The sequence below is a fragment of the Electrona antarctica genome, assembly GCF_951216825.1.
Source record: "Electrona antarctica genome assembly, chromosome: 7".
Classification (NCBI taxonomy): domain Eukaryota; kingdom Metazoa; phylum Chordata; class Actinopteri; order Myctophiformes; family Myctophidae; genus Electrona; species Electrona antarctica.
Window position 1 is genome coordinate 39,859,081 of NC_136812.1, and position 14,434 is coordinate 39,873,514.

Sequence of the window (14,434 nt, forward strand, 5' to 3'; positions counted from 1 at the left end):
GGGAATCCAAGCTAATAAAAACTGCAGGCTTTCTATTCTTGAAAAGTTGCAATGCGAAAATGGAAGCCATCGTTCTCACGATAATACAAATCAAAAAAGTATTGGACGGGTTTCTGAACTGCCCACAGCCCTCCTAATCCTATGAGACACAGACCGAGTCGAAAAAAATGTGTGGTATTTTATCATGAACATTAGTGATGACCAATTATATGAAGGTAAGTTGAAAAGTGGTGAAGTGGTCCTTTAACCTCTAGGCCTGACCATTCTAAAAATGATCTGTCCTGGTGAGCATGTTCTTAATTGTACTCTCTTCCCTAGGGACTAATACAATGTTAACGGATGGTAACGAAAAACTCCCCTTTAGATGGCCGCCCACCCGACTCAGGGTGGGCGGCATGGGGAATAGGAAGAAAGAATAGAAGAGAGATAGACAGGGTGGGCTCCATGGAGGGGCCGGGTCCACGGTCACACTTCTGGTGAATTGATCCGACCACTCAAAGTATGGATGTATTTGATTGTCTTTGTCTTTGTCTTTGTCTGTATTTGAAGTTAATCAATGGAATAGTTGCAGTCACACATTACCTAACTCATAGCCACCATAAGCTGCTGTTAGGAATTATCTGCACCATCCATCCATGGATGGTGCAGCATATATTGCCATGTTGGTTTGGATGATAATATTATCATCACACTAGACCCCTAATTGCTATTAGACAACTTTATACCATAAGTCCATTGCTCTCGAGATCTTGCTTTTTTCACTTATATTTGACGATGTGACAACCGGGTATAGTCTGGTGACCACCGGAGAGACGGGTGACAGGAGGGCCCGGACAGGAGTCAACCCACAGAGCCTAGTCCTTCCACGCGCCAGACCTCCCAGTCTCGGCAGAGTAGTTCGGGAGCGGCGGACTGTGTGGCCCTGGTCTTTCCCTAATGGGGCTGATCGTGGGTAGCTACTGGGACGTAAGTCGGGACTTGAATTGATCACCCCGGCTGGGTCACCTGAGTGAGGGGTATGATGTTGCGACCCGGAACCCTGATGATCTTGGGATACATCACTGAGGATACGTCCCAGGTGCATCCACGCAATGTTTTTTCATTCTTAGTGGCCAGTGAGTGACCATGGCTCTAACATCATCAACAATTTTTATTTTGAATATTCCATTAACTTGCAATAGTTCTGATAACATGTTCATGTTTAACAGACAATACTGGCATCTCACAGCTTTGTTGTTGTACATGAACATTAATACTTACGGTTAATGGTTTTATTTTTATATATTGCGCTTGTTTAAACTTTTTATCCAAAGTCACAAAAACATTACAAGATGTATCTGAATAACTGAGTCAATCATTGGCAAACAGAATTTCACAGTCAGGTCATGGAACTCCAAATTTGCCTAAAATCATTAACACATATTGATAATTGCCTCCCCACTCCTACTTCTCAGCCCCTCATTGACACTGCCACAATTCATTGAGCACTGAACATACTGTAGCACACAACCCCTGCTACACCCCCTCAATCCATGCTTCACCGTCCTCCTCTCTGACCGCAGTGCATACAAAATGCACACTGTAGCAAATGTGTGTCTACGCCGATCTATCTATAGTCTTAAGCCTTACCTATTTTGAGTGTTACAGACTGTGAATGTCCTCTGTGGAAGACAATAAGAATGAATCAGAATCTGACTTTAAATCAACATGATTGCTATGCATTTACCTGCCCAAACCATTGTGGTTGCTGTTATGTTATTATCCTAGTCTAATAATAACCTCATTGGCTCTTCAGTGTTAACCCTTTACACAACAGTTGCATCTCCACACTGTTTAGGTTTCAATCATACGGTGGGTCACTCCAGCAAGACCTTGAGATCCTTTACTTTTGAAAGCTGAATGGCAAGGATTTGAACGGTTTTGGGATGAGAGATGTGTAGCTGTCAACTGGCTCCGGAGATGCTGTGAAGAATAATGGAGCAGCAGCCAATAACATTTATGTGGGGCCAAAAGTCAAACAAAGTACCAGACACCCCATTTCCCTTAAAGTGCATCTCCGTAAGGGAAGTGTCACAAAATATGTGAAACATTAATTAATTCATTCATTCATTCCCTAGACCCATGACTCAGACAGAAATGTGACATGTGATTTCCTTGATGCACAAACATACACTGCAGTACTCAAGGTGGGGTTGGGTGGTGGAGCTGGTCTCTGTGATTGATGACCTGACAGCTCCAAATCAAAGCTACAGACAAGACTGAAAGACAGCCCTGTCTCTGGCTATGGACTATCAGGGATTGAATCAATCCACTTTGCTCCTTCTTCCCCATCTAAGACTTGTACCTATTTATGGAACTAATTAATGTAAACGAAGTGCCAAGAACACCTGACTGTGGCTTCTCATAAATAACTGGCTGAATGAATACCCTCATGCTTCATCTGACCCCCACCTCATCCCCCCCTAGCTGTCACCATGATTTAGGGTTACTGGCCCCGGATGCAACATTAGAATTGTCATATTTCACAAAGACACAACATGGTCGACCAAAATAGGTGGCCTATTGACAATGGTGACTGACTATTGATTATGTGTGTCAGAGGGCGGGTCAGCGTCTCCTGCCTCAACTCCTCCCAGTTGCCCTGAAGGGATAAATGGCATGTCTCGCTCTCACCCAAAGGCAGTGGATCGCTTACCTTGCTTGAGGGAGAGTTAATCGAGAAGCACTTGTTCGGAACTTCGGACCACAACTAGTAGTACCATGGATAGGTTTGCATCTGTGAATTGCGGCTTAGGACTCCTGGGCTTGTTGCTGTTGCAGGGAGCGCTTATTGCAGAGGGGAGGAACATATTCAACTCTGGTGGGTACAGTACAGGATGGAACCGTACGTTCCTGCGTTAGTTTAACTTTGAGAGTGTAACAATTCCATCTGTTTACTAGTGTCAATTTTAAAATGTATTTATTCTCCATCTGCAGGAAAACACGTTTTAAATCTGAAAGATGACACAGGCACAGAGAGTAAAATCCTAGCGCTCTTATTACATAAAGGCTTTGCCCCTAACCAAAGGAATGACGCTCTAGGTAAGATATGAAAAAAGAACGAGTGAAAGTGAGAGTGAAAGTGTTTAAATGACACATACTCTGGATTGATGGTAGCTGTTTTTCTTCTCTGCAGGTCTTGAGCTGACCAATACAATAGCAGAGTTACAAGAGGTAAGGCTATTATCACCTTGCCTTAGACCCCTGAAGGTCATTTATTTTTACCTATTCAATTAGCATATAGTTGCTGGTTATACTGAGAGGGAAGGGAACAAAATCTTACTTCACTATTCACTATTCATTATATGCATATCCTTTAGTAATTAGGAGTGGAATGTGGGCATCATGATTCATTACCATTTCCCTCCTCAACATCCATTATAGAATACGGATAGTGGGCACTGGATTACTAGACACTACAGCACACGCACACATGCACGCACGCATGCACGCATTATTATTATTATTTTGTCTGATCCTGTTTTTCCTTGGCAATGCATTTCTCATCCTCTCATATTTTTCAGTGGATTTCACCGGTTTATTTGCATGTACATTATTTATTATTTATTTATTCATGTATTTATTCTGGTTTGTTTCTTTCATATGAATTTGTTTGTTATCTTCTTGTGTGTGTGTGTGTGTGTGTGTGTGTGTGTGTGTGTGTGTGTGTGTGTGTGTGTGTTTTTTTTAAATTTGTACTTTTTTCACTTTTGCTAACCAGTGTGCACTGTAAGATGCAGAGAGAATAGATCAATCCTTGTGATCTTTGTATTTAGCTGCAGGCTCTAAGAGAGGATTTGGCGCTGGACAGTGACATCACGGCCAATGTCTTGGCAGACAAACCAATGCCCCAAAAGAGAGGTGAACGTAAGTTTCCTCATGGTCATGGTCTTCATGGAGGTAAAGAGAAGTCTTCAGCCAGTAGATGGTAAAAGTTGCTCAACCGGAACAACTTGCATCACAGAAAATAATACTTGGGCATTTCAGGAGAGACTAGTACCCAAAATAATATATACCCAAATATACTGGAGCACTAGACTGGACTGGACATCTAAACTTTTAGACACTGAGGAAGACGAAAAGTGGAAACGTCACCCCTGCAAAACAATAAAACATGTGCAGACCAGTCGAGTGTCCCAGTATATTCTATTTGGATAGTCTCTCCTGAAGTGACCAGGTAGTATTATTTTCTCTGACGTACGTTTCTTTATGTCTTAAATGAATAGTAGATCAATAAAATAGGAAATGGTATGGCACAAATGTAAAATATGCCAAACAGAAAGTACCGTCCTAAAACACAATTGACATGTTCATCTAACCAAAGGGAGTTAATACAGATAGATCTAGAAAATTGGTTTCATTTAGAATTTCTTCCACGTTACATTATATCTTGCTAATGTACCTGCATGTTGAATGATCTTTGACTTTTGGATATGGTTCTGGGCTATCATTGTTCTCGATAAGACAATATGTTCTTACGGTAGTTTTGGTTTATATATAATATGTCAATTGGCATTTCCATTAAATTTCATGTATTGTGTCTGTTCTACAGCTTGTTTCTGGAAGTACTGTGTCTGAACCCTGGGGAGAGAGACAAAGAGGACAGCGGTGAAGTCAAGCTGCAGAATCCAACATAGCCTTAAGACTCACACCACATGACACCACTTGTAAACACCCACTGCATCTATTCCAGCAAGTTATGCCATTATGTCAATATTGGTTATTTTATTAATTCTACATTGTGGCGCTTGCCTAGGCAGTCTAAGGATTGTTGGTTCAAGAACATTCTTTTGTAAAACTTGATTATGAACTGGGAATACTTGAGTTTCAGTTGTGACTTCTATACTTGACTACTGAGACAGCTACATGAAATTATCCTTTACCATATAAGACAATGTACATAGACCAGATGTCTCATCATCTCTGCCTAATTTAGTTTTTTAGAACTTTTGCTAAAGGATTTGTAATTTGGCACTGATCATGTGCTGTTATGTCACCCTCTAGTGTTTATTATGCTTTACTTTTTCTTTTTTTACCACTTCATACTTGACAAAAAACATCACAAAACATGTAATTGCTTTGAGGAATGAATTGCCCTTTATTTTATAAAGAAAATAAAGTTACGTTGTGAATATGTACAGTAAATGGAACTTCACGTGTTATTTCTTTATGGAAGTAGTAACACTTTTAGACTGTTTACCTAAAGCTTCTAAGCAATTTTAATAGTTATACAGTATGTTATAATTCGTTGTTTTATGTCTGTGTGTTGTTTCGGAAATAGAACCAATGGAAAGTAGTAAAGAACGCTTAGGACAAAAATCTCTTAACGCCATTGGACCCTCAAACTGTCTGCTAAAGCAATTAACTCCACCACCTCTCCCCTCTCATGCAAGTAATTGACAATATATAAAGTCACAACACCAACTTTGATGAGGCAGTATTGCTTTATTTAAAAAATATAAGGTTTTCTTAATTTCCTGAAAAATGAACATTTTGGAGTTAGGTGGTTTCTTCCCAACAGCAGAGATACTGTATGTTCATCTGTAGCCTAGTTGAGAAAAATAACAATGGGAAAACAACACACGCACGCACGCACGCACGCACGCACGCACGCACGCACGCACGCACGCACGCACGCACACATGCACGCACGCACAGACTCAAACACACACACACACACACACACACACACACACACACACACACACACACACACACACACACACACACACACACACACAGACACACAGACACACACACACAGACACACACACACACACACACACACACACACAATTATGGGGGAAAAGTGTTTTTACAATGACACTTATATTCAGCTAACTGTGCATTTTGGAAGCTTCGTAAGCTGAGTCATAGTCTGGGTCTTATATCACAATGGGACAGCTGTTGTGATGTGGCTATCTGAATGATACAGGAGGAGGAGAATGGCTTCAGCATGTGACGTTGACATGACATGTATTCACTGCCAAAACGGCAGCGGGAAAGAAAGTGTCCACTTTTGCTTTTAAATAAGTGACTCACCAGCTACGAACTGCATCCACGCACACAGTTGTGTACACACATTTGCGCACACACACACATGTGCGCACACACCCACCCACTCACCCACCCACACACACACAGTGACAGAAATAAACTGACCATATTTTTGGAAAGTTTGATGTACCACTATTTGTTTAATTCTGTATGAGTTAGATGAATCCTTCATACACATTTCCTCAGCCATGTCATCATCTGGATGTTTAAATGGTCCAGTTGGCGTAGATTTTCCAGGTAGAGAGAATAGGCAAGACTGTACTGCCTCCTTTATAACTGGTACTGCCACACACTGGAAGAACTGTCCTGCATGTGGGAAAAACACTTGGAACCTGAACATGTGTTCTGTACTGTATATGATAAGCTTATTTTATCAATATACAGATACTATATACTATATAGATACACTACATAGTATAGCATATTACAGTATACAGTATATCACAAGTAAATATATATATTTTTTAATAGAATCCATTTATTTAGAAAACAATAGAAACATTATAGATGAGAGAAAAATAGATAGAAAGGGTCACTTTAAACAAAAGGACAGCTGTAATTGGGCTATAGATCATACAGGAGGAAAACAGCAGCATGTGACATTCACATGTATTCACTGCTCAAAAACAGCAGCGGAAAATAATCCAGTTTTGCGTGGAAGTGACCTTCTATGTCAATAAATGTAGCACCTCAAGAAGAGCATTTCCTCAATTAATGATACTCTAATCAACAGACACCTTCCAATGTCTTCATAGAAATTCGATTTCTTGATTTCATCCTTTAGAAATAGAAATCCAATTTGTACTGTATGTTCAGTATTAGTGATGACACAGCATATCTTTCTTTTGATTTTGTTTTTGATAAAACACTAAAGAAAACGTTTTTTGAAGGTTGACGTTGTTTGCATTGTCCTGTCAATGACCTCTGTCTTGTGTATTGTTATTGTGTATGTTTCATTTAGTACCATAACCAGAGACAATTCCTGCATGGTAACAAGAGAATAATGTACATTATCCCAGTGAATTGTTGCATGACCAAGAGAGCCTTCCACAAAACCTCATGAATGTCTGACTATATAACCATGGGTATTATCTCACTAAGAGCAGATCAAACCACAGACCTCAGACCGGAGCATTGTGTGTACTAAGCACTCAGATAAATGAAAGGAAATGATGCGTGCATCCTCTGTGCCACTTATTGTCGTAGAGAAAGACATAACAATATCATACAATGCAGCCAGTGATGGATCCTTACTTAAGAGGCAAGTAGTATGTTTGTTTCTATTCCAAAGAATTATCTAAAGATTTGGACTTAGTTCTTTAACGTATATTTAAAGTTTTGTTGTATCCCACGTTCATATTGAAATAGTGTGTAGGTTGCATTGTTAGCAGAAAGAAAGAAATTCTCAAAGTTATGAGACAATAGTATCTGAACAGTCACAACTCGCAAGGATGTTTGATTTTGTATTAAATGTATTTATTGATTCCACAAAGAGAAAAACAACGTTGTATGATTAAATATCTGTATCCGTTTTGATTCAACAGGAACCATGTGGCTGGTACTCCTCCTTTCTGCACTGCCATATCTGACTCACAGCATGCTCTGTCCCAGTAGCTGCAGGTGTACGCCAGCGGGTCTTGTCCTGTGTGTTGGCTCCAGCATCACAGATGTACCCAAACCAATGGATGTCCACACATACCTATTGCTTCTCAACTCCACAAGCATGAACGTCATAAATGAGGAGAGTCTAGCAAACCTGGATCTCATGTTGCGTTTTGGCCTAATCCACAGCCACCTGCACACAATCCACCCTCAAGCCTTCCATGTTGCTTCACAGCTCAAGTCTGTCAAGCTGTCCTCCAATGATCTCTCCAGCCTTCCAGCTCGGGTGTTCAGCCCATTAGTCGTACTGGAGCAGCTCCATTTGGATGGGAACCAATTAGAGACCATTTCACCAGTGATGTTTGAAGGAATTGAGGGTTTGTTGGATCTGGACCTCAACAGCAACAAAATCGCTAGCCTGGCCCCAGATGTTTTCAACAGTCTGACTAACCTCACTTTCCTGAACCTTGGAAGAAATTTCCTGAAGACACTGCCGCCCACCATCTTTCACACCTTGACTCGTCTTAAGAAACTCATGCTCTACCACAACCAGCTGGAGGTGCTGGAAACTAGGGCTTTTGATGAACTTGCCAACCTTGAGGAACTCAAAATCCACAATAATCACATCACCAGCCTTCCACCAGAGCAGTTTTGGTCCCTGGGGAATCTTAAGGTCCTCACTCTGTCCTCCAACCAGCTTACCAGCATCCCAGAGAAGAGTTTTTACAACATGCCCAGGCTAAATAAGCTCACCCTTTACCAAAACCCATTATTATCTCTCCCAGATGAGCTGATGGGTTACATGCCTGACATGGAAGAATTCTATCTTTTTTTCACCAACCTCACCACTGTTCCTGGCAATCTGTTTGCCAACATGACGGGGCTGTTGAGGCTCAACTTCCATCTCAATGACAAGCTGAGAGAATTGCCTTTAGGCCTGTTCTGTTGCCTTCCAAAACTTGAAAAGCTCTCCCTGAAGTCCAATGACCTCCAGAACCTACACCCAGACCTGTTCTCCAAATTGACCACATTACCAACATTGTTATTGCAAGACAATAAGCTCCAGTCTCTTAATGAAAACACCTTCAAGTACCTCAGAGGATTGTCTACCCTGGACCTGAAGGGCAACAATCTCAGGAATCTTCCAGGGAACATTTTCTCTTCAAATGTAGGACTGCAGGCTCTTACACTGAGTGTCAACCCGTGGGACTGTACCTGCAGCATCAGAGGTATTGCAGCATGGATAAGGCACAATCAAAGGGTCGTTCAGGATAAAGATAATGTGCTATGTCATAGTCCAATTTACCACATACTCCGCACACTTGGATCTCTTAATGATGAGGAAATTCTTACATGTGATTTCAAAACGACCTACTTTCCTCCAAGATATCACACGTCGAGACACACTGATCCACCACCTACCATCCCTGCTGTTTCCACACTGAAAAAAGCAACAACAGCTGAATATGTTTCAGCCACTAAACCAACATTGCCAACCTCCTCAACAACGCCACCAACCACAAGGTCAGAGGTCACCAAAGCAATGCCATCAACATCTACGTCTCTCAGGAATCTACATACTACTGTTCCGGAGTTGCTTATCCCTGATGATACTGAGATCATTACTGACAAGTATCCCACTCACTACTTGTCCCATCCCTTCCATGACCAACTGGTGTTTAAGCAGGGACCTGCTTATGTACATAATAACCGTCACCGGGGCTGGGTGTATGTGTGGACTTTGCCTTCAGATGAAGCCTTGACTGGGTTTCTCATGGTTTGCCATGTCCTTTTGTTAGCATTAGGTGTGTTTCTCATTCTTGCATCCACATATGCCATGTATCGCCTTGACAAGGCCATACGAGTGCTTGGTGCACAGAGTGCACAAGTACAAAGGAAACCCATGTTGATATCTGGTCGGATGCAGAAAAGTCAAGATGAACTGTAAACTGCAATATTATGTACAGTAGTCTATGCTTTACAATACAATATTTCCTGGTTGTTTCATTTTTATTTTGTATTATATTGCAAAAAAAATAGAATTGTGCATAGAGTAGAAGTAGAGTTTTGAATCAACCTTATACAGTATGTAGCATATTACTATAGAGTATAGCTACAGTATTTGCTTCCCTCTAGGGTTCCTTCATAGTCTGGATTTTCGGTGGTGAGGTGACCCCCGAACTACAACATGACGTCACGAGCCGCGGTGAAGAGCAAACCACCGCCACCGCCCCAGCCCTTCTCTCTGTTTTTACTCACCACCGCTCAACGTTATTTCAGCTCTGGTGGTCACCTCACCACCGAAAATCCAGACTATGAATGAGCCTTAAGTCTTCAACTGCAAGAAGAGTTGCACCGTGATGCTGCCAGAAATGGTGCAAGGAATGTAATGTATAATTGATATAACATGTATGATATATATAGTCTAATTCCTAAATAGTTTTCCATTGTACAATAACATTCTTTCCGGTATTCTACATGCAAACATTCTGTAAGAATTAAAGCGTCAGTATATAACTTAATTATTTTTATGAATAAAATATAGTGTTGTATGTATCTGTATGGTAGAGTATGTTAATGCAATAACTTATACAATTGAGGTGGTTGTATTTTTGGTCTCCCTGCTCTTCTATTGAGACATTTAGATCGTGTCAAAGGTCATGTCTCACCTATAGACACATGAGAGTCAATTTATCCACTGAGCAAGCAGGCAGGCTCCATTAGCTCAATGGTAAAATTGTCAGGACTTGCAGGAAAACCAAGTTCAAATCCGGGGCAGAAGAGGAAAGTTACATAGTCCAGCTTTAAGTGAACTGAACTGAAATAACCTAATACAGCATAACAGTAAAAGCCTGATTAACTCAGTACTTCCCAAAATAGCCATATATCTGTATTTTAGGCATATTTGTCGGTGTGTAGCCTATATTCAGACATTCAGTAAGTGTCTCTCTCTTTGTAGTGTCCAGTCAGTAGTGTAGGCTATAGTGTTATTGTTTGTCTTTAAATGTTTCGATGAATTGAATACACAGGACCCCAATGGAAACAACAAGCCATAGGCTTTCTTGGGTAATAATTTTAGCATCCTTTAGTATGTACCTGTGCTTTTCTTTTGCAAACTGTTAATAATGTATTCAATTGGTCAATCAATCAAGTGACTTGAATTCTGCATCATTCTGCAGCTAGCAAGCAGAAAGCCCTGAAATGGCCTGCATGCCCTTATGATGCCATTATCCTGTTGTGAAAACATTGTCAGTGGTGGAAAAAGTACTAGAGTATTTGTATCGATACTGCAACGTAGAAATACTCCGGAATTAAACATTTACTTGAGTAAAGGTATAAAAGTATTGGCATTAAAAAATACTTAAAGGACAACTTTGAGTTTTTTCAAACAAGGTTCATGTTTTAGATTGTTATGAGAAAGTAAAAGATGAGTGTTAATTCATTTTTTATTTGATGCTTTCTTTGGCTAATATGTATTTTTGTTTAAAAAAATGATGGCAATTTCTTTATAATTTACTATAGTCCTACTAGACACCAGGAAATTGCATCTCGGCCACAAAAGATCACAGGATCTACTGGGGAGATCTACTGGGGAGGTGACCAACTGACATATTGAGCCTATGACACACATGCCCCTAGCTCTGGTCCATAGCCAATGCTTCTATGATTCTGCCCTGCATTGGCTATGCTACTTTCGCTTTTAACTCTCACATGGAACTCAGACCAGCCTCTCCTCTAATGACACAACGAGCCTTTGTTTTGGTGAGTAGCATAAACGTTCTTTTTATTTACGCTAAAGAGGAGAGGCTGGTCTGAGTTCCATGTGAGAGTTAAAACTAAAAGCGAAAGTAGCATAGCCAATGAGAGCTAACATGCCCTAGTATCCCCCTATACCACAAGTAAAAGTACTTATACAGAATGCCCATTTCACAGGTTGTATTTATAAACATTTATTGAAAATAGACACATTTCAATTTACTACCTCTACAGGAGTTATATGAGGCCTCTTTTGATCTAATCATATTCTATGTATTGTTTCATCGTCCATGTTTCACCAACTTTTAGTTTTTGCGTAAATTAATGCCCCAAAAGAAGCAAAAATAATCAACCGAAGCTCATATCGCGACAATTAAGCTGTGAGCTTGTAAATAGTCTATCTTTGCTATTTTATGGATTTTATAAATATTTAACCAATATTTAACCAACAATCATGTTGTCCCGTCCCTCATTCTCCAGTGACCGTTTACCATGCAGAAACCTGATCACTTTAAGGTTGTGTGGTGTAGAAATAAATTGTTTCACTGAAGTTTAAGGGTTCAGATGAATGCTCTGGTTTTTGCTGTGTCTATATCGCCCTCTGCTGTCCTTTTGAGTAAGGTCTGAAAGATGGAAGTTAGTCAAACTTCACTTGCTCTTATATAAGCTGTGATGAATGCTGAGATGTGTGTGCACCATGTCCTTTCCCCGCATTAATCATGACCCACAATGGTCTGATAGAGGAATTAGATGACCCTCCATCTTCAACAATCTTCAAAACAGGATGCCAAAGTTCAGGAATACGTAGGCCTATGATTTGGGTCGATTCAGAGCCTCTGTATTTTCACATTCTCCATGACAATGACAATGACTTGCACATACTGTTGGAATTTCCCTTCTTGGAGATTAAAGTCAAAATAACACCATTTTAACGTTGTTTAGATAATTCAAAGAAGAAATTATAAAGTGCTTTATGCAATAGTAAATTACAGAAACAACAAAGCCATAAAATAGTGTCAGTTCAACAAAGATGACTTAAAAGTAAATTTAGCAAAAGAGAAAAGGAAAAATATGAGGCTTACATAAAAGCCAGTCCAAAAGAGTGGATTTTAGATACTCGTTTATCTCAGATTATCTCACACGAGCTGTTCGGGAAGAATGTTCCATAGTTTAGGGGCCCTGACAGTAAAAGCTTAATCCCATTTTGACATTAATTGTATCGAGGATGATAGAAGACATTTTAATGCAGATCCAGGGCTCTTAAAGAATTCAAACAAAAGATCAGAAGGTCAGGTTATATATTTTATACACTGTAAAATCCTGAGTTTTACTGTACAGGCCTGTGTACACACACACACACACACACACACACACACACACACACACACACACACACACACACACACACACACACACACACACACACACACACACACACACACACACACACACACACACACACACGTATATAGGCCTATATATATACACAGGTATGTATGTGCTATTTTCAATTTCATGTGGTTTATTTCATTGTGGGTTTTGTTTTGTACTTTTCTTGCTATCTATTTCATTTTCATTCTCTTCTGCACATACGCCTGGACTGGGTGTGCGGCGGTCATCTGTGGCAAGTTAGTTTCTTTGTTCTATACTTTGTTTTACTTGTTTTTCTCGTGGTCTGAGGGTTGTTGGTGATCCTCAGAAGTAGGACGCTTGATTTTGTGAACTGCCTCTTTTACCTAGCTGCCCTTTCCTCGGGTTGAGTAGGGTGTAAATAAAAATCACACCCGTGTGCAGGCAACAGTGCAGCACTATCTCTCTCTCTCTGTTTCTGGCAGAGAGAGAGCGCCACTTTTGGTACTCATTGGTACTGGTGCTCATGAACACACGGTTGAACACAGACATTGCTGTTCCTTGGAGTGTTTGCACCACTCAAAAACACATAGTGATGTGGGACACACAAACACACAAAGCTGGGCGTCAGAGGTACTGACGCCCCTCAATAATAGATTTTGGGATATTTATTTTTCCGGCTGGTGGGCGTATCTCTGACATCACGTTCAGTCGACTCATAACCATGTAAGTTCCCAATGCAGCTACACCCAAATATGGAGTGTGTTGTCTATCAAATCATTCAGCTCCACATATGGGCACAAAAGGTTCCATGGCCATATATATGCGCATATACTACAATTTACAATTTACAATTTAGGCATTTAGCAGACGCTCTTAATCCAGAGCGACTTACAATAGGCAAGAACGTATACTGATGTATACTGACACATATACTGATGTGCACTAAATGACCTGGTGACCTCTGATGACGCATTAATGTTGTCAGTTACAGGGAGGTCAAGAAAAGGGAGTTAGAATCTCAAGAAGTGTACCAGATTTCCTGATTGAGTAATGTGTACTGCTCACTGATACATACATACATGAGCTTAATGGAAGGTTGGATAAAGTAAGAGAATGGAATAAGGGTAATGGTGGAATAGGAATAGATCAGTTGTTCTCAACCTTTTTGTTTTAGTTCTGGACCAATCGCATATTTCAATTAAATAAAGCCTGGGCTTGAAATAATTTGTTGCCTATTGTGCAACAAATTAAATCAAGTCCGTAAACAATCATTATTTGAATGCCACAGACGAAAAACAAACTATCTTCTTACATTTCATGGACTTGTGAAATATATCTGGGCATGCTATGCGGCCCTCACACCTACGTCACACCACCACTGATATGCTCATATTATGTGCCTTTATGTAAGGATGGCAAGTGGTCAGCGCATTTTTCATCATTTATCATCTGACAGCATATTAACAATGACAAAGTTCATCTTATAGTAAAATAAATAAACTTTCAAAGCGGTTTTGACTGAGCCTCGAGCTCAGCCTGGCAATGAGCACCATACATTTCATCAAGAGTGATTAGACTGTTAAACAAACAGCACACAAAAGAGGATGCATTGGTGAACGGATCCCAA

The 14,434-nt window shown here is 40.3% G+C and overlaps 1 protein-coding gene across 1 annotated transcript; it reads left to right on the forward strand.

The window, feature by feature from the left end:
- The first annotated feature begins 7,653 nt into the window (after positions 1–7,653).
- On the forward strand, positions 7,654–10,408 carry LOC306927193 (uncharacterized protein). The gene has a single exon (XM_079506880.1). The coding sequence runs from the start codon at positions 7,694–7,696 to the stop codon at positions 9,644–9,646; it is 1,953 nt and encodes a 650-aa protein (XP_079363006.1). The 5' UTR covers positions 7,654–7,693; the 3' UTR covers positions 9,647–10,408.
- Positions 10,409–14,434: the final 4,026 nt, after the last annotated feature.

Coding starts and splice junctions, on each gene's coding strand:
- LOC306927193 (XM_079506880.1), top strand. CDS start 7,694: ATGCTCTGTCCCAGTAGCTGCAGGTGTACGCCAGCGGGTCTTGTCCTG.